This window comes from Phodopus roborovskii, unplaced genomic scaffold (assembly GCF_943737965.1).
Source record: "Phodopus roborovskii unplaced genomic scaffold, PHOROB, whole genome shotgun sequence".
Lineage (NCBI taxonomy): Eukaryota > Metazoa > Chordata > Mammalia > Rodentia > Cricetidae > Phodopus > Phodopus roborovskii.
The window spans coordinates 6,381,815-6,408,577 of NW_026126517.1; the positions used below are offsets into that span (position 1 = coordinate 6,381,815).

General features: G+C 40.7%; 1 protein-coding gene across 1 annotated transcript in view; it reads left to right on the forward strand.

The window, feature by feature from the left end:
- Positions 1-26,763, forward strand: part of Ncapd3 (non-SMC condensin II complex subunit D3) — a 72,136-nt gene that overhangs the window by 14,217 nt on the left and 31,156 nt on the right. The window contains exons 7-19 of the mRNA XM_051196932.1: positions 194-281; positions 996-1,129; positions 3,237-3,309; positions 4,340-4,465; positions 4,587-4,839; positions 5,475-5,531; positions 5,778-5,849; positions 10,630-10,703; positions 11,514-11,648; positions 13,523-13,743; positions 22,495-22,686; positions 22,997-23,094; positions 23,327-23,442. Of these exons, the coding sequence (XP_051052889.1) occupies positions 194-281; positions 996-1,129; positions 3,237-3,309; positions 4,340-4,465; positions 4,587-4,839; positions 5,475-5,531; positions 5,778-5,849; positions 10,630-10,703; positions 11,514-11,648; positions 13,523-13,743; positions 22,495-22,686; positions 22,997-23,094; positions 23,327-23,442 (1,639 nt within the window). The remainder of the gene's footprint in view (positions 1-193; positions 282-995; positions 1,130-3,236; positions 3,310-4,339; positions 4,466-4,586; positions 4,840-5,474; positions 5,532-5,777; positions 5,850-10,629; positions 10,704-11,513; positions 11,649-13,522; positions 13,744-22,494; positions 22,687-22,996; positions 23,095-23,326; positions 23,443-26,763) is intronic.

Consider the following 26,763-nt stretch of genomic DNA (forward strand, 5'->3'; position numbering starts at 1 on the left):
TGCTAATGTGGTACACATGTATGCTAGCTGCTTGGGAGGTTGAGGCCCTTCAGTAATTTAAAGGAGTTCAGGGGAAGCCTGGGATACTGCATCCAAAAATAAAATAAGCAAATGAATAAAGAAGGCTTAACAGGAGGTTAAATATTCCTGCTATAATGGAATCCATTAGCCAAGGCTTTTCCCTTTTCTTCAGGAACCTCAATGGAGTAAAACACATATCAGAGTTGGCCTATTATGGATTGTATTTGCTGTGCTCCCCAATTCATGGAGAAGGAAATAAGGTAGGGGAGAAGAGTTTTCTAATATCCTAGTTGAATCGAAAGTAGACAAACCACATAATGCAAAGATATTTGATAATCCATTTGTCTTTGTTTAGCTGAAATTATGTATGGCTAAATGAAGTAAAATCTGGTCATACTTTCAGGGAAAGAACACATATCTTTTAACGTATTATTATAATTGTTTTACTTTTTAATTCTTCTTCATCTCATTCTTGTTGATCTATATTGTAGTTAACTGACCTACCAGCTTGTCCTGGGACTCCCTTGTGTCCACCCGATTGCTAGTATTGCAGGAAAGCTGCATGCCTGCCCAGTTTTAATGTGGGCTTATAAGTTAAGTTGTACTATAGTTATGTCTGTGTAGGAAAACTGATACAGGATTGGTACTGGCCACATTTTTTAGACATCACTGGGGAAGTACATTGGCAACATGCTCTGTGGCTTAGGGGTAGCTAGCTGTGATACCATTTTGACTTACTGTATCATTTCAGGACATTATATTGCTTGTGAAATAAAATGTCACTATTTCTGCTTGCGATCTAGTCTTCATTACCTAGTAGGTATCCAATATGTTGGTGGTTCCATGAATTATTACTACTTATCCAAGATGAAACAAATGGTTTTTATATGACACCCCTGGTTTTCAGCATTAAAATCTTTGATGCCATTGGATTCTCTGTCGTACTTTAAGTCAAATGTTATTTTCTCTTCTAGGTTATTGGATCTATTTTCCATCAAATGCTAAATGTAATATTGATGTTAGAAGTAGGGGAGAGGTCCCGCTGTGCCCCCCTTGCAATAACCTCACAAGTCATCAACTGTAGAAACCAGGCAGTCCAATTTATCAGGTAAAATGCATGTATCTTGAATTTTTGGTTTTTATCACTCTTCCTTGGTAGTCTGGGGTCCGAACTAACCAGAATATCTGCTACTTGAGGCATTGGGATATCAGACCCAGTGGCTGTTTTGTCAAAATTAAGCGCATCATAGTCAATCTGTCTCCTGTGCCTGAGTCTCATTTTGACGCCTTCTTAGTTGGGTCATTGTTTAGGACATAGTGAATCTATAGTTCTTGAGCCAGAGTCAGAGCCAGAGCCAGAGTCTAGCTTGATTTAATTGATTGTGCAGTCAGCTGAGAGGACGATGGCCCTTTTCTGTCATTATCTGCTTAGGTGTTCACCTCTCCAGAACAGAAAATCTGCCGCCTCTTCCACTTTTTCTCTCTACTAGCATTTCTCTGTTTCTTGTACGTTTTTCTTTGTTCTCACTCACTTTTTTTTTTGGGAGGGGGGTGTCAAGACAGGGTTTCTCTACATTGCTTTGGAGCCTGTCCTGGAACTAGCTCAGTAGACCAGGCTGGCCTGGACCTGATGAGAATACTCCTGCCACAGCCTCCTTGGTGCTGGTTTGCAGGTGTGAACCACCACTGCCTGGCTGTGGTAGTTTTTTCTTCTTCCGGATGTGTGTGCCCCAGCACACATTAGGAGGTTGGAAGAATTGGTTCTCTCCTTCCCCCATGTGGGTCCCGGTGATTGAATTCAAGTAACCAGGTTTTATTGGCAAATGCCTTTACCCACTGAGCCAACTCACTAACTGGCTTCGTGGGTAACAATTTTTCAAACATTAAGTATCTAGGATGTGTTAAGTAGAAACATTGCTGTGGTAGAATATTATTTTAAGTTGTGTGACTTTTGCTTATGCTGCATTTGTTTAACGCTGTGAAGCTGTGTTACTATGCTTGACTAAAACACCTGGTGGTCCTAATAAAGAACTGAACGGCCAATAGGGAGGCAGGAGAAAGGATAGGTGGGCCTGGCAAGTAGAAAGTATAAGTGGAAGAAACTAGGAAGAAGCAAGGAGATGAGGATGTCAGGGGGCAGCCAGCCAGCCGGCCAGCCAGCCACGAAGTAAGAGTGAAAGTAAGATTTACAGAAGAGAGAGAAAAAAGGGTAGACGTGTTGATTTAAGATTAAAAAAAAAAAAAAAAAAAGCCGGCTAGAAACAGCCAAGCTAAGGCTGGACGTTCATAAGTAATAATAAGCCTGTGTGTGTAATTTACTTGGGAGCTGGGTGGAGGGCCCCCCAAAAGAGCACAAAGAGCCAAAAGATCAAACACACCAATTATACATTGTTTTTTTTTTTTAAGAATTCATGACACATGTCTTTAATCTCAGTACTAGGGAGGTAGAGGGAGTCGAGTTTCTGAGTTCAAGGCCATTCTAGTCGACACTGAGTTGCAGGACAGCCAGGGTTACACAGAGAGGCCTTGTTACCAGTTGAATGTTTATGTAGTGGTACAAGTCAGAGAGTAAATCAGGAGAATGCATTAAACTAGTAGCACTTCACTAAGTCTTAGTGATATATTTACCCTAAACTGATGTATTTAACATCTTACTATGAAAAATATTATACTTAAAAGAGCTCACAGAGATTGAATTTTTGTCTTTCTCTAAATGACTCAACTTCTCAGTGATAGCTCTTTATGGAACTGCATAGGAAGCATGTTTTTCTAATCTGTTGCAATGTATCTTTATTCTTTATTTTATTGAAACCAATCAAAGAGGAGTAGTTTTTACAATTTTTAGTTATTAGTATTGTGTACATGTGTGTGTGCGTGCATACATGTGTGCACATATGCTCAGTTGTATGCTGACATTCACTCAGGCCCATGACACAAGCACATGTGGAAGTCAGAAAACAACTTTGTGGAGTCAATTCTATCTTAAAACCTTTAAATGTTAAATGGGTTCTGGGCATCAAACTGGTTGCCAGACTTGTGGGCCAAATGCCTTGACCTGCTGAGCCATCTTTCGGACCCCAGTGAGTAGGTCACTTTTAATGTTTGAGGTCCTAAAATATACAAATATTGGTTTTTGAGCATAGACTTAAGATGTGACTGTTGGGTTGTCATCATAGATAACATTGTAACTGGATTTGTGTTTTTATTTGAAATAGCTCGCTTGTGGATGAACTACAAGAAAGCGTATTCCCAGTCCTTGGTACTTTACTGCAGCATATCTGTGCCAAGGTACTGTGTGCTTTAGTAGTTACAGTATGTAAGTGTTACACACTCAAAGATGAGTGCCTCTGTGTTTGTTCTTGAGTATCTTCAAAGGTAGCTTTTCTATAATGGATTCTTTCTTAAACATTGCGGTTTGTTCTTGTTTTTTTGTGGGTGGTCGCAGGCAGGGTTTTCCTATATGCTGAAGGTAGGCTTGAATCACAGCCTTGTCACTCTTAGCCTCTTGACTGCAGAGATGAAAGCAGGTATCACCAAACCAAGCTAAAAAAAGTTCCAAATTTTATTTAGAAAAATAATAAACACATACGGGAACAGGGAAAATGGTTTTGGTCAGCACATTCCCATAATTCATCAGTTTTGGTTGGTATGGCGTAAACATACATACGCACTGGCTTTTTTCCTGTGAAGCAAATTCCATCATATTCTTTCATTATAATATTTCCGTGTATTTCTCTGTAAAAGATAAGAACTTTTAAAAGAACATAAAATATTTACTATCTAAAACACAAACTAATATCAATTATCTAATTGTGTTTAATTCTTAAAAGATTTTTAAGTGTGTGTTTTGTCTACATGTATGTATGTACTCATGCATGTTCCTGGTGCTCATGGAGGCCAAAGAGAGTGCTAGATCTCCTGGAACTATAGTTACAGACAGTTAGGAGCCACTCTGTGGGTGCTAAGTACTGAACCCAGATCCTTGGCAAAAGCAGTAAGCACTCTCAGTTGCTGAGCCGTCTCACTAGCTTCCATTCTCAAATTTTACTAGTATTTCATAAAATTCATGGCACTGTTTAAGCAAATATTCTTAATTTGAACTGTATCTGCTGTAAAGGTGCATAGTCTCTGAAATTGTGTTTTTCTGCTGGGGTATATATTTTAATTTTCATTGGGTTATAAAACATAAAATTTGTTAGTCATTTATCTGGTGTTTAAAGATCATTGAGCTAATCGCACTTGCTAATTTTCAGTTACAACATGAGCTTCAGTCATTCTGCAAGTGGAAAGATAGTCAGCTTTCTTTTGTGTATTCCAGGTGGTAGATAAAGCAGAGTATCGGACCTGTGCAGCACAGTCCCTGGTCCAACTGCTTAATAAGCTTCCCTCTGAGGAATATGCTGCATTCATTGCCTGGCTTCACAAATATTCACGGAGTTCTAAGGTAGGAGATGGGCTGTAGAAAAGCTCAGGTCCTGCCTTTGAGCACTGTGTCTGAATGCAGAAGAGATCTTTGCTTTGGTGCTTACTCCTACTGATGTATGCCTCTAATTCTGCCTTGGCAGATTCCACACCGGGTTTTCACTCTTGATGTTGCTTTAGCTCTCTTAGAGCTTCCTGAAAGAGAAGTGGATGACACTGTGTTATTGGAGCATCAGAAATTTCTAAAACATAAATTCTTCGTGCAAGAAATTATATTTGATCGTTGCTTAGACAAGGCACCTACTGTCCGCAGCAAAGCACTGTCCAGTTTTGCACATTGTCTGGAGTCATCTGCTAGAAGCACATCAGAGAGTATATTGGAGATCTTCATTAACAGTGAGTGGGAAAGGCTAGAGGTATAACTCAGTGTTCACTTGCCTAGTACATATGAGGCCATGGATCATGACCCAGTATGATGGCAAAGGAAAAAAATAAATCAAAAAATAAACTGTAAGTAAACTTTGTTAAGGCTGTGTGTGTGTGTGTGTGTGTGTGTGTGTGTGTGTGTGTGTGTTAATTAATCCTCATAACCCACTTTATCATTTGTTGGTAAATTGCTGTGTATAGGATCAATCCCAAGACTTCACACAACTAAGCATGTGTTCTACAACTTGAGCTTATCTCCAACTTCAAATCCCTTTTTATGAAGGGAACCCTAGCCGGTAGTGGTAGCACACACAGTTAATCCTAGCACTCTGTGAATTCATGACCAGCCTGATCTACAAGAGCTAGTTCCAGGACAGCCTCCAAAGCCACAGAGAGACCCTGTCTCAAAAAAAAAAAAAATATATATATATATATATATATATATATATATATATATGAAAGGGAAGCCTGTTACATTTGAAATTCCTTTCTGAAACAAAAGAAAGTTGTCAGCAGTTAGCAGTTTCAAAAATGTCTGATGTGACTGTGGCTCTATGTATGCTTATATATGACTTACACTCTTTTATCTGTCTGCTTACTTTTAGGTTCTTTGATTTCAGGAGTACAGAGTTGCTCTGGTACTCTTCGGAGATACTCAATAGGTAATCATCAGTATTTTTGAACACTCAATTGGCTCTTTTTAAAAAAAAAAAAAAAAAAATGTGCTGACTGTTAGAATGACTCCTGCTTCCATACTCACCTATCCTAATGTTTTTTTCTTTCTGGAAACTGAGGTTTGTTTTAGCCATTTCATCACTTGAATAACATGCAATGCTTATGCTATTGAAAATAAATATAGACTTTTTACCTTAATCTTTTTTTTTTTTTTTTTTTTTTTTTTTTAATAGTGTCTACCAGTGGAAATTGGCACATAGCACAGAGCAACACCGATGACAGTGACAAAAGAGACCAGTCTGGAGGTACCCACCCTCGCCCCTCCCCACACCCTCTTGCTGCCTCTTCCTAAATGTGCCCTATTCAGTCTCACGTGAGAAAAAACTGTGGTAGTGTACTTCCAAGTCTGATCTCTGGCTTCATACATTTCTCAGCAGGTGCCGTCATTGTGTTCTTATGTGTTGTTAAATAGAACTCCACCTGTGTGTGTATCACATGCTCTATCTTTGTAGACACCAAAGTCAGTCTGTAACTTCAGCATTGGGAATAATGCCAGAATAGGCTTGAAGGTATTAGGTATATCTGTTGTATACTGAGCTAGATTTCTTTCAGGGAAAAACCCAAATCAATGATATAGCTGAGTGATATGACAGTTGTTTTTATTTTATTAAGGACTGCTTATTATCATGTATACATTTGAGGCAGGGTCTCACTATGTGTCCCTCAGCCTCTCCTCCCTTGGCCTCCCAAGTACTGGTTTAAAGGCATGTACCACCATACCCTGACAAAAAAGTCATTTCACCTGACAGGCTGTCAGGATTGCCCTTCACTTGCATCCTTGCCAGAATTGGTGGTTCTGTTTGTATTTTTGAGACAAGAGTAGAAGCTGTTGTAGCCAAGGATGACGTGCTCCTATCCTCCATCTCCTGAGTACTGGAGTCAAAGGAGATTACCACCATATCCAGTTTGCATAAAGTCGATGGATATTAAGTCACCTGCTATTTCACTGTCAGAATCTATCTGTCCCTTGATGTCAGAAGTTTTTACTTTTAGAGAATTGAATATACAAGTATATACTTGTTCGTGGTTGCATCTTTTTGATATTTTTTGTTTATTCATTATTTACTTATTTACTGGCTTCTAGATGTATTTGTGGTGATATCTTTTTGATATATTCTTTATTAATTATTTGTCTTTATGTATTTATGTATTTATTTATTTATTTAAAGGCAGGTTTCTCTCTATAGCCCTGGCTGTCCTAAAACTCACTTTGTAGACCAGGCTGGCCTCGAACTCAGAGATCCACCTGCCTCTGCCTTCCAAGTTCTGGGATCAAAGGTGTGTACCACTACCACCTGGCTTTGATACATACATACATACATACATACATACATACATACATACACACACACACATGCATACATACATCTTTCTTTATTTACCAATATGTTTATCTCTTCTGACTAATTATGCCTTGAAGTCTATCCTATATGATGTCAGGATTCCAGGTTTCATTTGCTTGGAATATCGATTTCTACCCTTTTCCTTTAGTCATAAATGTATTTACTGACAAGGAATATTTCTTCTATTTTAATGTAATTCTTTATTGATTCTTTGGCAATTTTACATCATGCACCCCAATTCTTCTCACCTCCCAGTCCTTCCATATCAGCCCCTCACCCCTATAGTATCTCCCCAAGAGAAATCTCCCCCCAAAATACACACAATTAAAAACAACAACAACCAAAAAACCACCTTGCTCCTCCCTTTTTCCAACACCTCTTCATTTATCATAGTGGCATTGGGAACTATAGTGTGTCACACATTTATACCCTCTTGTCCAATCAGCCCCACCCACAAAATGTAATTGCAGTGAGTCATTGGTCTGTTTCAAGGCCTCTGGTCCAACATCATCTCTGGTCCCTCCTTGAAATTCCATAGAGATCCTGTGATTATCCTTCTGCCAGACCAGTCCTACACTCACTCCAGCAGGTCATAGATAGGGTAGATGTTAGAGTGGGCCAACCCAGTTTATGGCTCTGGGTGGTAGCTGAGGTGATCTGTTTGGGCCACTGACACACGCAAACACACCCGCCTCCTCAGGCAAGGCACAGAGTCAGCTCTCCCACCAGCATAGTTCCTATGGCCCTTTGTGGTAATATGGGCCATGGATATCATCCCTGACCCTTGGTGAAGATACAACATTGATTTTAAAAAAGGAAGCATTTGTACCACAAGCCAATATGACCAGGTTAAATTTTAAGAGCACAGAACAGAGAAAGAATATGAAATCCGAAAGAGAAGTGGGGGCTTAGACGTACATAATATCTTCAACAGAAAACAGTAAGTTTGTTGAAAATTGATGCTGTGGGCATTCAATTTTAGGCTTGCAGGGGTGGGAAGGTAAGAATGTAGATGTCTTAATAGACTGAAATTTTCTGGAGACCCCTTCATTGATGCTCCTGGGCTAGTAAGGTGACAAGAGAATTTGTGCGTGTCTTTGGGGAGAAAATGGGAGACAGCTTTTCCCTGTTTGCACTGCTAAATTGCTTTCAGTTCATTTTTTTTTTTTTTTTTTTTTTTTTTTTTGGTCTTATAAAGATACTTTGCAGTGACTCTGCATTTCCATCAGTAGGTTTTAAACACCAGGAAGTGTGAATTCTCTGTATTTGCTTTTTCAGAAGTGATTTGGCTCTTCTGGATCCTTTGTATTGCACAGAAATTTTAGAACCATCTGTTGAAACCCAGCCCCACCCCCAAATTAGACACAGATGTGCTATATCTGTACCTTTTCTCTTTTCTCATAAGGGTTTTCTGTGTAGCTCGAGCTAGCCTTAAACTGAAGCTCTTCCTTAGTCCCCCAGATGATAAGATTACAAGAGTGTGTATCATTCCTGACATCCATCTTGCATTTCCGCAGGGTTGATTTTAAGGATCAGCTTAGAAAGTACTGTTCCATGAATGGGATAACACTCTAATCTGTGAACATTAGGTATATTTAGGTGCTTCATTTGTTTCTTGTTTGGGGGATGATTTCCCCTTTTTTTTTTTTTTTTTTTTGTTTTTGTTTTTGTTTTGTTTTGTTTTGTTTTTGTTTTTGTTTTTGTTTTTCCAGACAGGGTTTCTCTGTGGCTTTGGAGGCTGTCCTGGAACTAGCTCTAGCTCTGTAGACCAGGCTGGTCTCAAACTCACAGAGATCTGTCTGCCTCTTCCTCCCAAGTGCTGGGATCAAAGCCAACACCTGGCATATTCCTTTTCCTTTTTTTTTTTTTTTTTTTTTTTTTTTTTGAACTCTGTGCTCTTGCCTTAGTCTTCAAATGAAATAACAGCCTATGTATACAACCTTGCCTGACTTGTTTTTATGTTTAAAAACAAAACATTCTTTAGAGTTTCAACATGCAACCCAGCTTTGCCTGTAATTCCAAAGTAGCTCACACTGGCCTGAATTGAGTGTGGTCTTCCTGTCTTAGCCTTTTGAGTGCTGGAATTTCAGCCATGTGCCACTATGGCCAACCTTCATATAAGTATAAACATATATTGCAAACCGTATAAACAATTCTACTTCTTTGAATTTAGTCCTGAGTATTTTATCCTTTTTGGTGCTGTCATAAATTAAGATGTTCTCTTTATTTCATATTTTATTTTTCATTAATATTTTCTTACAAAGGCTGTTAGTTATTGACCTTTTTATTCTATAACTTCACTGTGGTGGTTTGAATAAGAATGGCCCCTTAGGTTCATATATTTGAATGCTTAGTCACCAGTGAGTGGCACTATTTGAGAAAGGTTAAGAGATGTAGTCTTTTGGGAGGAAGTGTGTCTCAAGAGGTGGGCTCTGAGGTTTTAGAAACCCATGCCAGGCCCAGTGTCTCAGGATATAGCTCTCAGTTACTGCTTTACTGCCTGCCAGAATGCTACCATGTTTCCTGCCATGATGATAGTGAAAACTGTGTTCATATTATTATCAAGGAATCATTTACTACCCACACCTTGATCTTCTCACAAGAGTAAATTGACATTTCCCAGAGATCCCATAATGTGAGTTATAACAGGTGACAGACAGTCCAGCAGGTTTTTACTAAGCCAAATATCAGAATGTACAAAGAGGTAAAGCAGTGCTACTCTTTGTTATATTTTAGAAAGTATAGTAGTTTTTTTCAACATGTTATTTATAGTACATTGTCTTGCTTTTGTTTACTTAAAAAACTCGTTGTGTGTCTGTGTGTAATGGAGTAGATAGGCCATGCCCTGGTGCATCTGTGGAGGTCAGAGGTCAACTTGGGAAAGTTACTTTTCTCTCTCTCTCTTTTTTAACATGGGTTTTAGATACTCAAACCAAGGTTGTGTGTGGGGCTTGCATGGCAAGCTTCTGTACCCACAGAGACATCTTTCCACCTCCTCTTATTTTTTTTAATAAATTCTTAAATGTTCTTACAATGTTCTGTTTAGGTTTTTAATTTATATCAAAGACATAATTCATAAGAACTATTCTTTTTTAGTAATTTCAGGGTCTTTCTAATAAAAAATTGAAAGTTGTCACATATTACTTCATCAAATCTTTACAACTCTGGGTTTTATAAGTCTTTGGTAAACCAAGCAAAATAGAAGCAGTAAATAATTCATTAAGAGTTGTAGAGGGCTGTGGAGCCTTGACTCAGTAGTTCAGAGGTTGCTGCTCTTCCAGAGGTCATCCCAAATTCAGTTCCCAGCACCCCTCAGACAGCCCACAACTGCTTTTGACTCTAGCTCCCGGGGATCTGATACCATCTTCTGACCTTCATAACCACCCCTACAGACCCCCTAAATACATAGTATTTATGTATTACATAAATAAGAATTAAACGAATCTTTAAAAATTCATTTAGTGGTAGAAGCCAGGATTTAAAATCAAATCCTAAAGTTAATGCTTTTTTATACTGAATGCCTGGTTATCAGATCTTCTTTTTCAAGACCTTTTGATGCTCTCCTTTCTTAGAACTTCAGTAACTACTGAGTCTCTCAACAGTCCTGTCTCCTTTGTTTTGTGACACCTTAGGAGTGTCTATGGTCTTTCTTAAGACTATGATTCTTTGATGTCACCCACAGAGAGATGCTTCATGGCAATGCTGAGAAAAAGAACCAAGGATGAAAAGATCAACGTCAGGAAGTCTGCTCTCCAGGTGGGACCTTCCTCCTTAAACACACTTGAGGCAGGAAAGTTTAGAAGTACCATCCCCATTGCTTACTGCTTTCCAGACTTGACCGTGGCTCTACTTTTATAAGCTATAGAAGAGCTAGAAGAATTTACTGATATTTAAGCTTCCAGATTTACTTGGTGGCTTTTGAAGGCGCACAGCTGTTATGGAGAATGGTGGTACATACCTGTAATCCTAGTTCTCAGGAAGCAAGAGGTAGGTATTGGAATTGAAGCAAGCTTGAGGCCAGCCTGATCTACATAGTGAGTTCTAATTCAGCCAGCGATACACAGCAATATATACAAAACAACTTTTTATATGTTAGCTGTTGGAACTAGGAGGCCATAGATGGATTTCAGTAAGTTAGTGAAATTGGTTGTAATGTTAATTTTCTCTAGAACCTTAATCTATCTCTCTCTCTCTCTCTCTCTCTCTCTCTCTCTCTCTCTCTCTCTCTCTCTCTCTCTCTCTCTCTCCTCTCTCTCCTCTCTCTCGTTTTGTTTTTCAGGGACAGACAGGGTTTCACTGTGTAGCCCTGGCTGTCCTGGAATTCTGTAGGCCAGGCTGGCCTCAAGCTCAGAAATCTGCTCACCTTTGCCTCCCAAATGATGGGATTAAAGGTGTGCACCACCACTATCCAAGAGAGTCCTTTCAAAAGATAAAGTACTATAGGGAAATAGGGTAATCCTTGACCTCTCAAATGTTAAAAACTACAAATGTGAAGTATTTCTTTGTCTATATTTATCCTTTCTGAGTTTGTGCTCTGTACTCAACACTTCATGTTGTACCTTGCAGGTGTTAGTGAGTATTCTGAAACACTGTGACATCTTGAGCTTGGAGAAGGACCTGTTGATCCTGCAGGACCATTGTCGAGACCCTGCTGTATCTGTGCGGAAGCAGGCCTTACAGTCCCTTACAGAACTTGTTATGGTGAGGAGTATTATTTTGTGTATAGAATGCTTAGTGCTTTACATCAAAAGCAGCTCTGAGTTGGCTTCATAAAGAGGAGTACTGTGAAGTTGAGGCCATCTTTGTCTACAGTATACCCTGCCTCAAAGATAGATAAGATGGATGGATGGATGCATGCTGGAGCCTTAGGGTTAGAGCATGTGCTTTGTATGTATCAAGTGCTTGAGTTTAGTTCCCACACAAAAAGGGGACAAGTGCAACTACTTAATTACCTGTTGCTAAATGTTAAATAAACCATTTAGAAATTCACCTGTGCCCACCTGAGGCCTAAACTTCAACCACTGGGGAATAACAAGTATCTTTGGCAGATGACTTTCATTTTTACTTCAACTAGGAACTTATGCTAAACAATGCTGTGTTATTTCTTGATTTTATCTTAAATCTCAGCTAGAAAAGGAAACTAAAATTTTTTAAATTGTTTTTAATGTTTACTTATGTGTTCTCACGTCTGTGTTTATGAGTATATAAATGTATGGGGGGGTTGCCCACAGGGGTGAGAGGCCCACAGTTGATTGTGAGCCACGAGATGTAAGTACTGAGAATTGAACACTGGCCCTCTGGAAGAGCAGCATGTGCTCTTAACCACTTATTTGTTTATTTTTGCTAATGGGCCTAGAGGTAAGAGTCCATTGTAGCAGGGAAGGCTGGCAGCAAGTAGCAGGTTTTGTGGTAATCAGGACACTGAGAGATCACATCATGACAAAGCAAAGAGTGATCTGAAGTGGAGCAGGACTTTAAACCCTGAAAGCCCACCCTGCCCAGTGATATATTTCCTCCAGCAAGACTGTACCTCCTCACTGTAACCTTTCCTGGCCACAATAGCAGCTGGAGACAAAGTATTCAAATGCCTGAGCCTGGGGATTAGCTCATTATAATAACCACACCATCTTTCAAGTCTCAGAAACTTTAAAGTCAAATTAATTAAATTCAAGGCCTAGATTAATTTTTGTCAGTTAAGTTAAGTAGCTGCTGGTAGTGGTAGAGGTGAGGGTGGTACACACTTCAATCCCAGAGAGGCAGGCAGGCTAATCTGAGTTCCAGGGCAGCCTGGTCTACAGAACCAGTTCCAAGACAGCCAGGACTACATAGAGAAACCCTGTCTCAAACAAACAAACAAACAAAAAAGTAGATATTGCCAGAAGAGCATATTCATTAGTATGATATATAATTTATTTCTCTCAATTAATCGGCTATTGAAGGATTTTTACCAGAGAACACATTAAAGAATGTGTTCTTTTAAGATTTATTTTTGTCACTGAAGTGTGTGTGTACACACATGTATATGAGTATGTACGTGTAGTGTTCATGGAGAACAGAAACATCAAAGCCTCTGGAGTTGTAAGCTGGCTGACATGGTGCTTGGAATCTAGTTTGGGTCCTCTAGAAGAGCAACAAGTGCAACTAACCACAGAGCCATCTCTCCAGCAATGCATAGTTTGGTTTTTCCTGTCAGCACATTTCCTTGGAGTAAATATCATTTGTTGTTGTTCTTGAATAACCAAAATAACCCTGATCACAAATAATAAAATAACAGCTTTAATTTATAAGTTTAAATTTTAATATGCATTGATTCATCTTAAGCTGGAGGTTACAGTCTTTCAGGATCTCTGAATGTTGATTTGTTGTTATTGTTGTTTATTTGCAGTTGAGTGCAATTATTTATTTGTTTGGGCACAGTGCTAAGTATTATACCCAGGGCTTTGAACACACAAAGAATACCTTCTAACATTAAACTTAGCCCTGTCCCTTGTAGGTGTGATTATATTTAGCATGTCTGTTGAAATGTTGAACTTGAAATAGTGTTAAATCTTCTGCTATAATGTTTTCAACCTTAGGCCCAACCTACATGTGTCCCAGTTCAGAAAGCCTGGTTGATGGGAGTCATCCCAGTGGTGATGGACTCTGAAAGCACAGTGCAAGAAAAGGCCTTGGAGTGTCTGGACCAGCTTCTGTTGCAGAACCTTAAGCATCACAGGGAATTCCACAGTGAGAACAGAAGCCAGGTGCTTGCTTGGGCACTACTTGCTCTTCTTACTACAGAAAGCCAGGATCTGAGGTACATTAACTGTATCACTTCAGTTCCTTATACAAGGCCATGTGCTGCTTTTGTTGTTGTTGTTGTTGTTGTTGTGTTATGTTTTAAAGATCTCTATCTCCCTCCTTCCCTTCTTCCCTCCTCCCCTCCCTCCCCTGTGTGTGTGTGTGTACACCTGAGAAGGCCAGAAGGTGGCATTGAATCCCCTGGAACTAGAAACTAGAGTTTTTGAGCCATCATATGGGTACTGGAAACCAAATGTGGGTCCTCTGCGAGAGCAGCCAGTGCTGTTAACCACTTGAGCCATCTTTCTGGGCCTCGTATATGGTGTTCTAATAATAATTTTTTCATTGATATCTGAAGATCAGTTGTCCAGATTCTTAGTATATATAAAGACCCTTGATTCTCTCTGCATCTCTTAGCATTATTGTGGTTGGTGTTTTAGCTGTACCTTTGATCCCTCTGCTCCCTTCCAACTCCTTTCCACTTTTAGCCTGGCACTGTGTGTGGTACTGACATAGGATGGCATTGTAGCATCAGCATCCCCCACTACTTGCTGATAGGAGGACCACATCTTTACTTGCATTTTGTTTGGTTTTTGGTTTTCTAGACAGTTTCTCCTCGTAGCCTCGGGTGTTCTGAAACTCCCTCTATATATAGACCAGGCTGTTCTCAGACTCAAGAGTTCCACCCGCCTCTGCTTCCTAAGCACCAGAATTAAAGGCATGAGCCACCATGCCAAGCCTGCTTTTTCACTCATAAAAGCTAAGCCTTATACATTTTATTGAGCTAGTGGGATAAATATCTCTGTGCTTTTGTTTCTACTTCATAACGTCGAGGGTGGTGAACATTATGCTGAGGAGTTAAGGTTTGTGATGGTTCCCTGACTACAGGTACCTTATGGTTGGTTTTTATCTGGATTATAGTGGCCACTCTTTTTTTCCTTACATGTTGTCATACATAAAACAAAAGTAACCAATTGCTGTGAACTTCTGCCTTGTGGCCTTTGCAGAGAACTTCTTTCTGGGCCTTAGTTTCCTCATTTTCAAACAGATAATGGGCTACTTGTTTTCATCCCTCTAGTATTAAAACTACCACTAAAAATGTATTCATCCTGTCGGTGTTTTCTGGGTATTCCCTATGTTTTCGCTGATGTTCCTTTAAGGGAGGGACTCGCTCAACAGCAGAATCTACTACTTTCTCCCTCTTGTTTGTGTCTTAGTTTCTCTTTCTGTTGCTGTGATAAAATACCCTCCAGAAAGGATTTATCTTGGCTTCCTGTTCCATGTTGTGGTCCACAGAGATGGCTAAGTCACAGCAGCAAGAGCTGAGGGAACTGCTCACATTGTATCCACAGTCAAGTAGCAGAGAGCAACAAAAGCCAGTGCAGGGCCCTGTCTCCACTGGGTGCTGGTCAGGATCTGTCCCAGGCAACACATGTAAGCTGGGTCTTCTCCTGTCAATGAGTACAACCGAGGAAATTCCTCACAGACATTCTCAGATGTTAACCTTAGTCTAAATTAACCCCTAGTCTTAGTCCCCAGGGTTGCTCACTTTTAAACAATAGGCTCACTCTCAAGATGACTTTTCTTCAGTCTGGTTACTTTTCAGCTTCCTAAACATTGAGCTCACTGGTATTTCATGTTCTCCTATTATAATGTATGCCAACATGCTACCTCCTAAGTGTCCTTTGTTATGCATTCTCTAAAATTTGATACAAGAGTACCCTTTAAATACCCACTTTTCAAGGGCAAATGCTTATGGTTATGAAGTATTAACGAGTTCCATTTCAGTCCCATTTCATAATGTTTTTAAACACACAACCATCTGATTTCAAAAGGAATAAAAATAACTGCCAAAAAGACTCAGCCTTCAGCCCTGCCCCACCAGCCACCCAGCCTAGACACACTGAGTAGGTGTCACAGTCTTCTCTGAGCGTATGTGTTACCACAGTGGGAGAATATATTATTACTGTTCCATCTAGTTTAAGTCACCCAGACACAAACTAGTTATCTGAAAGAGGTAACCTCAATAGAGAAAATATCTCCATAAGATCTCCATAAGAAAATATAAGCATTTTCTTAATTAGTGATTGATGGGAGAGGGTCCAGCCTATTCTAGGTGGTACTGAGTGCTGTGGCCCTGGGTTCTATAAGAGGGCAGGCTGAGCAAGCCATGGGGAGCAAGCCAGTAAGCAGCTCTCCTCCCTGGCCTCTGCATCAGTTCTTAACTCCAGGTTCTTGTCCTGTTTGAGTTCCTGTCCTGAGTTCCTTTGATGATAACAGCAATCTGGAAGTGTAAACCAAATCACCCCTTTCCTCCCCAACTTGCTGTTTGGTCATGGTGCTTCATCCCAGTAAGAGAAACCCTAAGACAGCTGCCTTGATTTAAAAAAGGGGTACAGTCCTCTAGAACTTTTTTTTTTTTTTCAGAAATGTTAAATGTGAAATGTTAATGGAAGTAGACTCTTGTGCTAATGGCTAGGTTTAGTATGACAGCATAGCACAGTCTGAGTGACTTAAATAGTGGAAATTTACTTCTCTCAGTTCTGGAGGTTTTGCTTTCTCTCAGGTCTTTTAGCCTGCAGACAGCCCTGTCTCGCTTTGCTCTCAGCAAGTCTTTTTGGGAATCTGTGAGGGTCCAATCTCCTCTTGTAAAGACAGCTGCACATTTGAGTAAAGTGTGTGCTAGTGGCTGCCTTTGACTTTATAAGTCACATTCTGAGATTACAGGTGTTGGGCCTTTAACACAGACATTTTAGAGAGACACAGATCAGCCCTTTACACACTTCTGAAACGAAACCATTGCATCTTCTTTTCAAGGCTGAGCCTAAGCATTTGCACTGCAGTGGCAAGGTGAATCTGCGTTAGAAGGATTATCAGCAGTTGCTGTGACTGCACGTTTCCCTTTTAAAGCTCATATTGAAATCAACTGGCAAATATGAGTGTCATGAGGTAGGGTCCTGTAAGAAGGGATTAGGCAGCCAGAACTGTACCCTCTTGAATTATTTAGTGTCGGTAGGAAGAGAGAGCTTTCAGGAATAGGCTGTCTTGCTCCATCTTTGGGCGTTTGTACCATGTGAGTGCCCTTGCTTTCTATGAAGGATGCGCCATACCAGTTACTACCTTGGAGCAGAGAATTGACGTCAGCAGTCACTAAGCCTGGAGCCTTAACCTTAGACTTCAGTACTTTCAGGTGAACAGTAGATTCTGTTCTTCGTCAATTACACATGCCCAGGTATTGCTGTAGCAACTCAGAAGCCAGACTAAGATGACACCATAAAAAACATATGAAGACATGAGGAGGGATGGTCACCTGTTTTTACTAATGGTTCTTACTCAAGAGAGGACTCCTAACAGAAAAGAGATGAGGTGAAAAGAAGTTCACAAAAGTTGAGGTAGAGATGAGCAAGAGACAGAGATATTGAGTCTGATATTAAACTTCTCTAACAGTCAACAGAGTTAAAAATAATACAAGTTTCAGTTTGTTAAAATGTGAGACTTGACAGTCTATACTGTAAGCAAGTGTTACTGAGAATTTGAGAAAGTGACAATTTTGCATGCTTGAGGAGCGCATAAATTGTCAAAACCTGCTTAGAAGACAACTCAGTGATGTATATTTATTTCAAGCAAAAGGAATATTTGTTGTTTTTTTATCCCAAGAGTTTTTGCTCCTTTCCTGTGGCATCACCCAGGCAGGGTCTCCTGTCTAGTGTGCTTGCAGTCCACCAGTTGACCTTTCTACATGCTCGGCCTCCTCAGGAAGCATCAGAAAATGTCCTCTTGTCATGTCATTTGACTGCTGCCTCATCTTTGTCTCTTATGTGTTCCACCTTGTGCATTCTCGGTCTTGACAATCCCACTCTGCTCCCCACACAATCTGCCCTGCATCCAGGTACCTCTGGAGACATGTTCTGTCTATGAAATTCTTTTAGCCCACTCTGTTTTATGTCATCTTATTTGTCCTTAGATTTTCCTCTACTTACCTCTGGCAGTCTTCCTTGATTCCCCAGGTGTTTTAGGGTTCTCTAGAGTAAAAGAACTTTCAGAACACTGACATTTATTTTATAAGTAGGAATACACACACACACACAGAGAGAGAGAGGGCAGGGATTTATTAAAATAACTTACAGGCTGTGATCCAGCTAGGCCACAATGGCTATCTACCAAAGCAAGGTCCAAGAATTCAGTAGTTGTATATTCAGGCTGAATTGTCTTAGGATTACTATTACCGTGATAAAATGACATGAATAAAAGTAAGTTGGGGAGGAAAGGGTTTATTTCACTCACAGTTCATATCATCACAGTTCATTATCAAAATCAGTGAGGGCAGGGACTTAAGCAGGGCAGGAACCTAGAGCCCAAGTGATGCAGAGGCCATGGAGGGGAGCTGCTTACTAACATCTTCCCATAGCTGCTTTCTTATAGAACCCAGGACCACCAGCCCAAGGATGGCACCACCCACAATGGCCTGGGTCCTCCCCCATCAATCACTAATTATGAAAATGCCTAATAGTTTCATCTTACAGAGACATTTTTTTTTTTCAATTGATGTTCCCTCTTTCAGTTAAGTTTAGCTTGTGTCAGGTTGATATAATGCTAGCCAACACACTGGATGTCTCAGCTGGTCCTCAGTATACGCCAGAATCCCAAAAACGTAGGCTTGAATTCCAGTGAATGAAATGGGCTCACTAGCAAAAGTTAGAGCAAACGTCAAAGAGAGCAGTCTTCCTTCTTCCATGACCTTACATGGACTACCAGCAGAGAGTGCAGCCCAGATTAAAGGAGGATCTTCCATTTCAAATGATTCAGTTAAGAAAAGTCCCTCACAGTGTGCCCAGCCATTTGGGTTTTAGGTAACTCCAGGTGTACTCCAATTGATAACCAAGAATTGCCATCACACCTGGCCTGAGTTACCACATTCCTAAGACTGGGAGGCATGTTTGTATCTGAAATCGAGGCTTACCTTTGCTTCTTTTGCTTCTTTAGCATCACAGCATCCTCTATAAGCATCGTCCTCATTTTCAGATGTATGAAACCTATCTGAATTATAGGTTTATAGAGGTCAGAGGTAAAAAGCTGGTGACAAGTGAGGGTGAATGAAAGATGCGGAATATTTAATGAAGAAATGTGGGAGAAAGTTAGATGAAGAGCTTTACTTTGTAACCAAGAGGGGGTGACAAACGAGTGCTGGAGCTTGCTGTTTTCCCTTTCCCTGATAAATCAGCCGTCGATGTTATCCCAAAGTGAGGAGGAACATCACATGGAGCTGCCATGAAGACATGGGCTAGGGCAGTAGTAGAGCTTTTAATTATGACATTAAGAGGGTTCTTATGGAATGGAAGGTCCAGAAGCTGTATGATGCTGGAACAGATTGCACACAAAGGCAGATACAGGAAATCCCATTTCTGTTTGAGCCATACTTAATCGGTTTACAAAAGGATACAATACTCACCCCATTTATTTTGTTTGGGAAGTGTTTTTATGAAGAATACTATTACTTATGCTGATATAAATGGGTTTGTTGGTTCTAGTTTTTTGTGGCTTTTGGTTTTTGTTTTCAGCAAAAGGGATTAAAGTATGCTAAATGGCTTCATGTATGCTAGACAGGTGCTCTGTCACTTAGCTGTGTCCTCGGCCTTCCCTTTTGCTTTTTTTATTTTGAGATAAGATCTTGCTAAGTTGCCCACACTGCCTTTACCTCTGGAGTTCAGGTTGTCCTTGAACATGCAATCCTCTTGTGTCAGCCTTGTAAGTAGGATTACAAGCTTGTACTACAAGGTCCCTCTTATTGTTCATTTTTAAGTAGGAATCAGTGTGTGTGTGTGTGTCTGTGTCTGTCCATCCATCCTACATATGCAAAAGTTCTTTGGGAGTGATCACTAATTTTAAAGAATTTGAAGGGATCTCTACATAGGGTGTAGCTCCGTTGTAGGAGTATTTCCCTAGTATGTACAAGACCCAGCACTACTAAAAATGCATATACATGCATAAATGTATGTTTGTTTGTTTGTTTGCTTGCTTGTTTGTTTGAGACAGGGTTTCCTCTGTGTAGCTTTGTATATCAGGCTGGCCTCAAACTCACAGAAATCCATCTGCTTCTGCCTCCCAAGTGCTGGGATTAAAGGTGTGCATCACCACAGCCCAGCCTGGGTGAATAAATTTAAAGAAGTCTTGCATTGAAAAGGCTATGAGAGACACTGATCTGGAGAATCAGTTTGAAAAGCCAAAAGTACTGTTAGCGGGCCTGGGGAGATGACTTGCTGAGTGCTATCTCTGTTGCACAAGTACAAGGATATGAGTTTGAACCCACAGCAGCAAATGACTGCTAATGTGGTACTGGGGATAGAGGAGGGAGGCATAGCAGGAGATAGCTGGAGCCCTGGAGCTCACTGGCTGGTAGCCTGGCTGCTCATGAACTCCAAATTCAGTGCAGGAAAGGTGGATAGAGCTGGAGAAGTGGCTCAATGGTAGCGTGCTTGCTAAATGAGCATGACGGCTGGAGTCAGGATTCTGGCCTTGATTTGGATCCATAGCACCTGCACACATAAAAGCCTAGGCATGGTAATCCCAGCTCAACGGAACTTGAGACAAGAGAATTCTACTTTATTGGCCAGATAGTACTGCAGCCAAACTGATGAACTCCAGTCTTAGTAAGCGACCCTATTTTAAATAAGTGAAACGGAAGAAGACTCCTGACATAGACCTGTGGCCTACACATACACACACCTATGGGTGCACACACAAACATGCATTCTCAACACATGAATCAAAACAAAATAAATCATACCATGTTGGAGAAAGACCCCTGACTTCCATACACATGTATGTGCTTGCTCCAGGCATACCCACCCACAGATATGCACACCCACACTGATACATGCATACATACACATTCCCAAAAAGCACTATGAGAAACAGTAGGATGGATGGGATAAAAAGCTTTATAAACAGTAATATACAAGATTTATATTAAGGTCTTTAATCAACAGAGAGCAAGTGCTTTATAGGATAGCTGACCTTTGAATTGACTTTTAGTTTTTGAAATTGTTGGTGTGTCTGTGTATCTTTCTGGGGTATGTGCAGTCGAGTGAAGGTGCCTACAGAAGCCAGAAGAGGGCAAGCTGGAGTCACAGTTGGTGATAAGCCAACCTGGCTACTGGAAACCAGAATCTCATCCTCTGCCAGAGCCATTGTGGATTATTATCTGCTGGGCCACCTCCAGCTCCCTGAACTGACTTTTGAAAGCTAGTAAAGAGCAAAAGGACAGCCGGGAGAGGAAACATCCCTAGGTGTCTAAGATTGTGTGTACTGAACTAGTACCACAGTGCATTGATGGCCAGTGTGAGTGACTGCAGGAGTCCCTCGGACCCTTTTAATCAGGAACATTATAATATAACATGCCAAGAAGCTTAGCCTTATATCAAAAGCAGAATAGCAAGGAGGAAGTTGCCGAGCAACTTATATAGAGGGAGAGGACAGGAATTTACACTTTAGGACCTGCAGAGAATGAATTGGGATCAAATTGGAGATTGAGAACACAGGCCTGTGTAAAATGACTTAAGTCCCAGGTAACAAGGACAGAAGGAGGTGGGGCCAGTGGAGCTGGAGAAAGGAGCTGCTTAACAAGTATTGGGGTTGAAGAGGAAGAGGACAAGGAAGGGGAAGTCTAGTGTGTCCCGTTAACGAACATTTGAAGTACTTCATTTTCAGTGCCCTGCTCTCAGAGCTCGACAGTGCAGGACTAGACACCTCACTATATTTAGGTTGCTCATAATCTGGTGGAGATTTCACAGAGCAAAGTCAGTTTTGGTGGGAAGTATGTTACAAGAGCCCAAATGGAGGTTATAATCACATCGTGTTGTGATTTCTTTTCTTCCTACTTCCCTCCCTGCACCCTTTCCCTTTGTCCTTTCTTTTGGCGAGAGACTGACATCCAGTGTCTTGCACATGCCATCCCTCCAGCCCCGAGGGCTATGGCATTGTCATCCCATGAGTCATCATCTCATTCCATGCTATGGAAAGAAAATAAAAGTGATTTAAAAGCAGCAGTGAAGGGCACTGGGCAGGGAGTACATCAGTCGGTAATGTGCTTGCCCCACAAGTTTGCAGACCTGCCCTTTAGATCCCCAGGAATCATTCCCCATAAAAAAAAAAAAAAAAAAAAAAAAAAAAAAGAGCGTGGTGGCACATGGCCATAATGCTGACAGTCAGGTGGATCTTTGAGGTTTGCTGGCCAGCTCGTGTAGTTGAACAATGAGTTCCAGGTTCAGTGAGAGACCCTGACTCCAAAATTAAGGTGGAGAGTAATAGAGGGGGACATTCAACACCAGCCTCAAGAACATGGACCTACCACATGGCACACAAAAACAGTAACATGGATACTTGTACACTGGAAGCATTTTAAATTGCTGTGCTGTATTTAAATGCTGTGATGTTCTCCAGTATCTCATTAAATAAAATGTATCTATTCTGTTACTTTGCTCCTACCAATATGGGCATACCTGTTATAGTAAGCTATATGTATGGAAATATGGGCAGTTTTTATAATTATCTTCTTTATTGTAAATAGTATTTTGTGAAGGGGAAATTAAAGACACCTTGTTTAATATCAGATTTGCAAAGAGCTGGACTCACTCAGTGGATGTTTTATGTGCCAGAAAAGTCCTAGTGCTGCAGAAGTTGATACCTTTCAGTGAGAGGTTTGTCGGAACATTTTGGTTTATTTATAGTTACATTTCTCCTTTTCCTTCTCTTTTTTGCTTTTCCCCAGCCGCTATTTAAACAAGGCTTTTCATATCTGGTCCAAGAAAGATAAATTCTCATCCACTTTTATAAACAATGTGATATCCCACATTAACACAGAACATTCTGCACCAGCATGGATGCTGCTCTCCAAGATCACTTGCTCATCACCCAAGCTGGACTACACCAAAATAATGGAGGCATGGGAGAAACGCAGCAGGTTTGTATGTTTATAAAGTAGCCACTAGCAAACGCCAATTGGCTGGAAGCAAAGCTCGTGTTCTCAGGAAATGGCTTACTTCATAGCTATTGCTTTAATTCTGGCTGAAGAACAACTTAAAAAATAATTGCATTTAAGCAGTTTACCTTTGTCAAAGTTCACTAGGCACCTTCATGTTTCCAGACCTCACAGTTAAGCCATGTCAACTGCTAGACTTTAGTATTGATAATCCAGAATAAATGGGTGTTTGTGGTGGTTGTTGTGTTTTGGCAATATGCTGTTTAATTTGGTGTTTTCTCTTTTACTCTAGTGAAAAATCTCCCAATTCAAACACCTTAGGCTATATGCTGTGTGTCATTGGGCATATTGCGAAACACCTTCCCAGGAGCACCCGAGACAAAATAACTGGTAAGTCCAATTGAGTGAGTCTTCAGGCCTTGCCATTCATTGCAGCTTCCTTCCTCCTTCTTTTCTTCCTCCTTTCCTCCCTTCTTCCCTCCCTCCCTCCTTCTTTCCTGCCTCCCTTCTCCTTCCTTCCTTCCCTCCTTCTCTCCCTCCTCCCTTCCCTCCTTCCTTACTTCTTTTTATAGTTCTGTATATTTTTTAAGCAGTTGAATGTCAGGCTTTTCATTTTTCTTAGGTGTTGTGAAGGGCAAGCTGAATGGATTTCGGTGGTCTCTTGAGTTGATCAGTTCATCTGTTGACACCTTGCAAAGGCTTTGTAGAGCATCTGCAAAGACACTGCTGGAAGAGCAGGTATGGCTGCACACTCTTCATGTGTTTCCAACATGCTACTCTATCTGACGTCTGAGAATAGAGAGCATGGGAGGATGTGTGGTCCCCAGTACTACTGAAAGTCAATAGCTGTGTGTCCAGCTGCTGGCTCCTTAAGGGTTGACTGCTGAAGACATAGCTCCATACAAGTGTTCTTTTAGTAATGTGTGCCTCCTGATTAATATTTATCTTTCTGATGACAATTCTACAATATTATCTTTTAGTAAGTGATAGTCTAAACATTCCAAGAGCGTTCAAAACAATGTCTTTTACCTAATTGTAAAGTTCCACACACAGCAGATGGTATTTGATCTTTTGCTATATCGTATTCCTGGGGATGCCTGTGCTATTATGTCACTCAAGTATCTCCAAAATTGCCTAGCCAACTGGTGATTTTTTTTTTAGGTAAATATTTTATCAATTCTAGTAATTTTTATATGAATAAATAGTCCCATACCCAATGCATGCTTTATGTAAGACAGTTACTTTGATCATATTAGTCAAATTCTCATATTAGTATATTTTTTAAGTTTTATGTATGTAATGTGACTATGATAGCAAATGTGTGAAGGCCAGAAGACAACTTACAGGAGTCACTTCTGTCCTTCCACCAGGTGGGTCCAGGGATAAAACTCAGATTGTCAAGCTTGGCAGCACTTGCCCACTGAGCTATCTCACCACAGAGTCATATTAGTATTTCTTTCTTTCTGTTTTTTTTAGAAGAATCTTTTTTTTTTTTTTTTCTTTTTGCCTCAACATAAAAAATTTAATGAGTAAATACAGCCTTTAGCTTCAATGGTGAGGAAGATATAAATGGATGGATGCCAGCCAGACCCATATCCTCAGTATTCCTCCCTTTCTGCCTCTGCTTCCTCGGGATCTATGCCCACCTCTTCAGAACCCTTCTCCAGTGCTGCCAGGTTCTCCAGGGCCTCTGAGAACTCCTCTTCCTCCATGTCTACTCCCACATACCAATGCACAAACCCAGGCTTGGTGTACATGGGGTCAAACTTGTGGTCCAGACGGGCCCAAGCCTCTGCAATGGCAATGGTGTTGCTGGTGTTGCTCAGCATGCACACAGCCCTCTGCACTTTGGCCAGGTCTCCCCAGGGACCAAAGAGGCGGGCTGGTAGTTAATACCTACCTTAAATCCAGTTGGGCACCAATCCACAAATTGGATGGTGCACTTGGTCTTGATGGTAGCAATAGCCGCGTTAATATCTTTTGGGACCACATCCCCCTTGTACAACATGCAGCATATATTTTCCATGGTGATGGTCACACTTGAAACATCCGATTGGCTGGCTCAGAACGAGCATTGGTGATTTCTGCCACCAAGGTCTACTGAACCATCTCTCCAGTACCCCATATCAGTATTCCTAATACATCATTTTATTACTGTCTTCTGCTTTTATCATAAGATATACATTTTTAGTTTTTTAAAATTTTTTTCATTTACCTGTATGTGCATCCTTGTGAGTGAGTACGATGTGTGTGAGGTTGCCCATGAAAGTCATCAGATTTCTTGGAACACAACTGAATAGTGTCAAACAATAAGAAAGAATATAGCTGATGCTGTGTTGTTTGGCATAAGAAAATTGGTGGCAGGTTTTAAGGATCAGTGGCATATACCCTATTGATGGCAAAACTGGAATTAGAAGGAGGGTCTCTGTTCATTCCAGACATGCTAGAAAAAGTCATCACTGCTATCTATGGGCTCTTCTTGCAAATGCCTGTGGTCATCAAGCTGTTTGGTTATATTGTTATTAGTACCTGGAAGAATACAAAAGCATTGTCTTCAGATTAAGAAACAGAGCTAAAAGAGAACTTGATTGTGGTAGTATCACACCCATCACAAGGAAGGACAGAGAGCACTTATTAAATCACCATAGACGTGGGTCACTGATCGATCAATCAGGGCTGCAGGACAAGGACTCGGGAGTCTTGTTTCTCCTGGCAGCCCCAAGTAGGTGCAGACTTGGGTTTAGAAGCACAAAAAGTTACAGTTTTCACCAATCAGGAATCAAATATTAGGGACTTTCCCTATGTCTATCATTGTCAGCTGACACAAAATGGGAGTTTTTCCAACCAGTCAGATTCGTTTGTTCTTTGTGTTGTTAGGAAGAGCCATGTGTTTTAAAGAACTAAAAAGCATAACAGGCTATTTCTGTTGATTAAAGAGGAGATGGTCAGCCATTGGGAAGGCCTCGGCTTCCCTGCGGCTTGGGAACTTGAACTTTGTTTCACCCTACAGGGAACATGGAGTTTGAAGTCAAAATGGCAGTACCCAGGCCAAGGTGCTTTTTGCCTGTTTCCTTCAATAGGAAAATGGCCACATTTCTTCTGCCAATGTCTCTCTTGGTGGACAACATCAGAATAAGACCTTGAGATTTTTCTGGTGTTTAAATACATGTAAATATAGTTCTCTCTTTCCTCTAAATAAGCATTCTGTGTTTTATGAGAACAAGAAATGATCAGAGTGGATGAACAGCACACTGCTCTACAGTAGTGTACACTTAGACTTGGGTCTTGGACATTTTTGATATCTGTAAGCTTGGTAAGAGTGGGTCTTCTGTGGATGTCATCAAACTCTTAATTAGAGCTTGGACTATATTAATGGGGGGGGGGTGTCTAGAATAAGAGGAACCATAGTCCTGCTCTTTGTCGTAGCTAAACTTAAGGTCCTAACCATTTTTTGTAACTCAATTTCAGTGATACCGTTTTAGAAACTTGTTGACAAATGAACTTTCTATAGAAGACAGTTAGCTGAGGGGTTTGTGAAATGAGTTGTATAGCATGTAAGAAGCAATGGAAGACAGGCTAGGCTGCCTAGCTGAATTCAGATATATGAAGACTTGGACATAAAAGAATTGAATTTATATGGTGTGCCCAGATGCCCAATCTATACAAATGTTTGGAAGTTGTAAGAGAGCAGATATCAGCCAACTGAAGCAGACTTACTGAAGTATGCTTAAAATGAGGGGTTTGTCTCGGTACCTGCTCTAGTCATTGGAGGCACTCACAAGGAGCCGTGCCGAAACTGAACAGTATTGTTTGGCCTTGACAGTCTTCCCAGGCTGAGTAGTTACTTCAACTTACACAAGTCAGCCTTTCTTCTCTCTTCCTCAGGACTAGGGCCTGTTGATTTCAGGAGCGCGCTTGGTGAACAAGTGGTGGTTAGGTTGTATAATCTATTAAAAGTCATAGGTGACACATATGTTTACTCCTAGCACTCGGGAGGCAGAGGCAAGTGGATCTCTGAGTTCAAGGCTAGCCTGGTCTATAAAATGAGTTCCAGGAGAG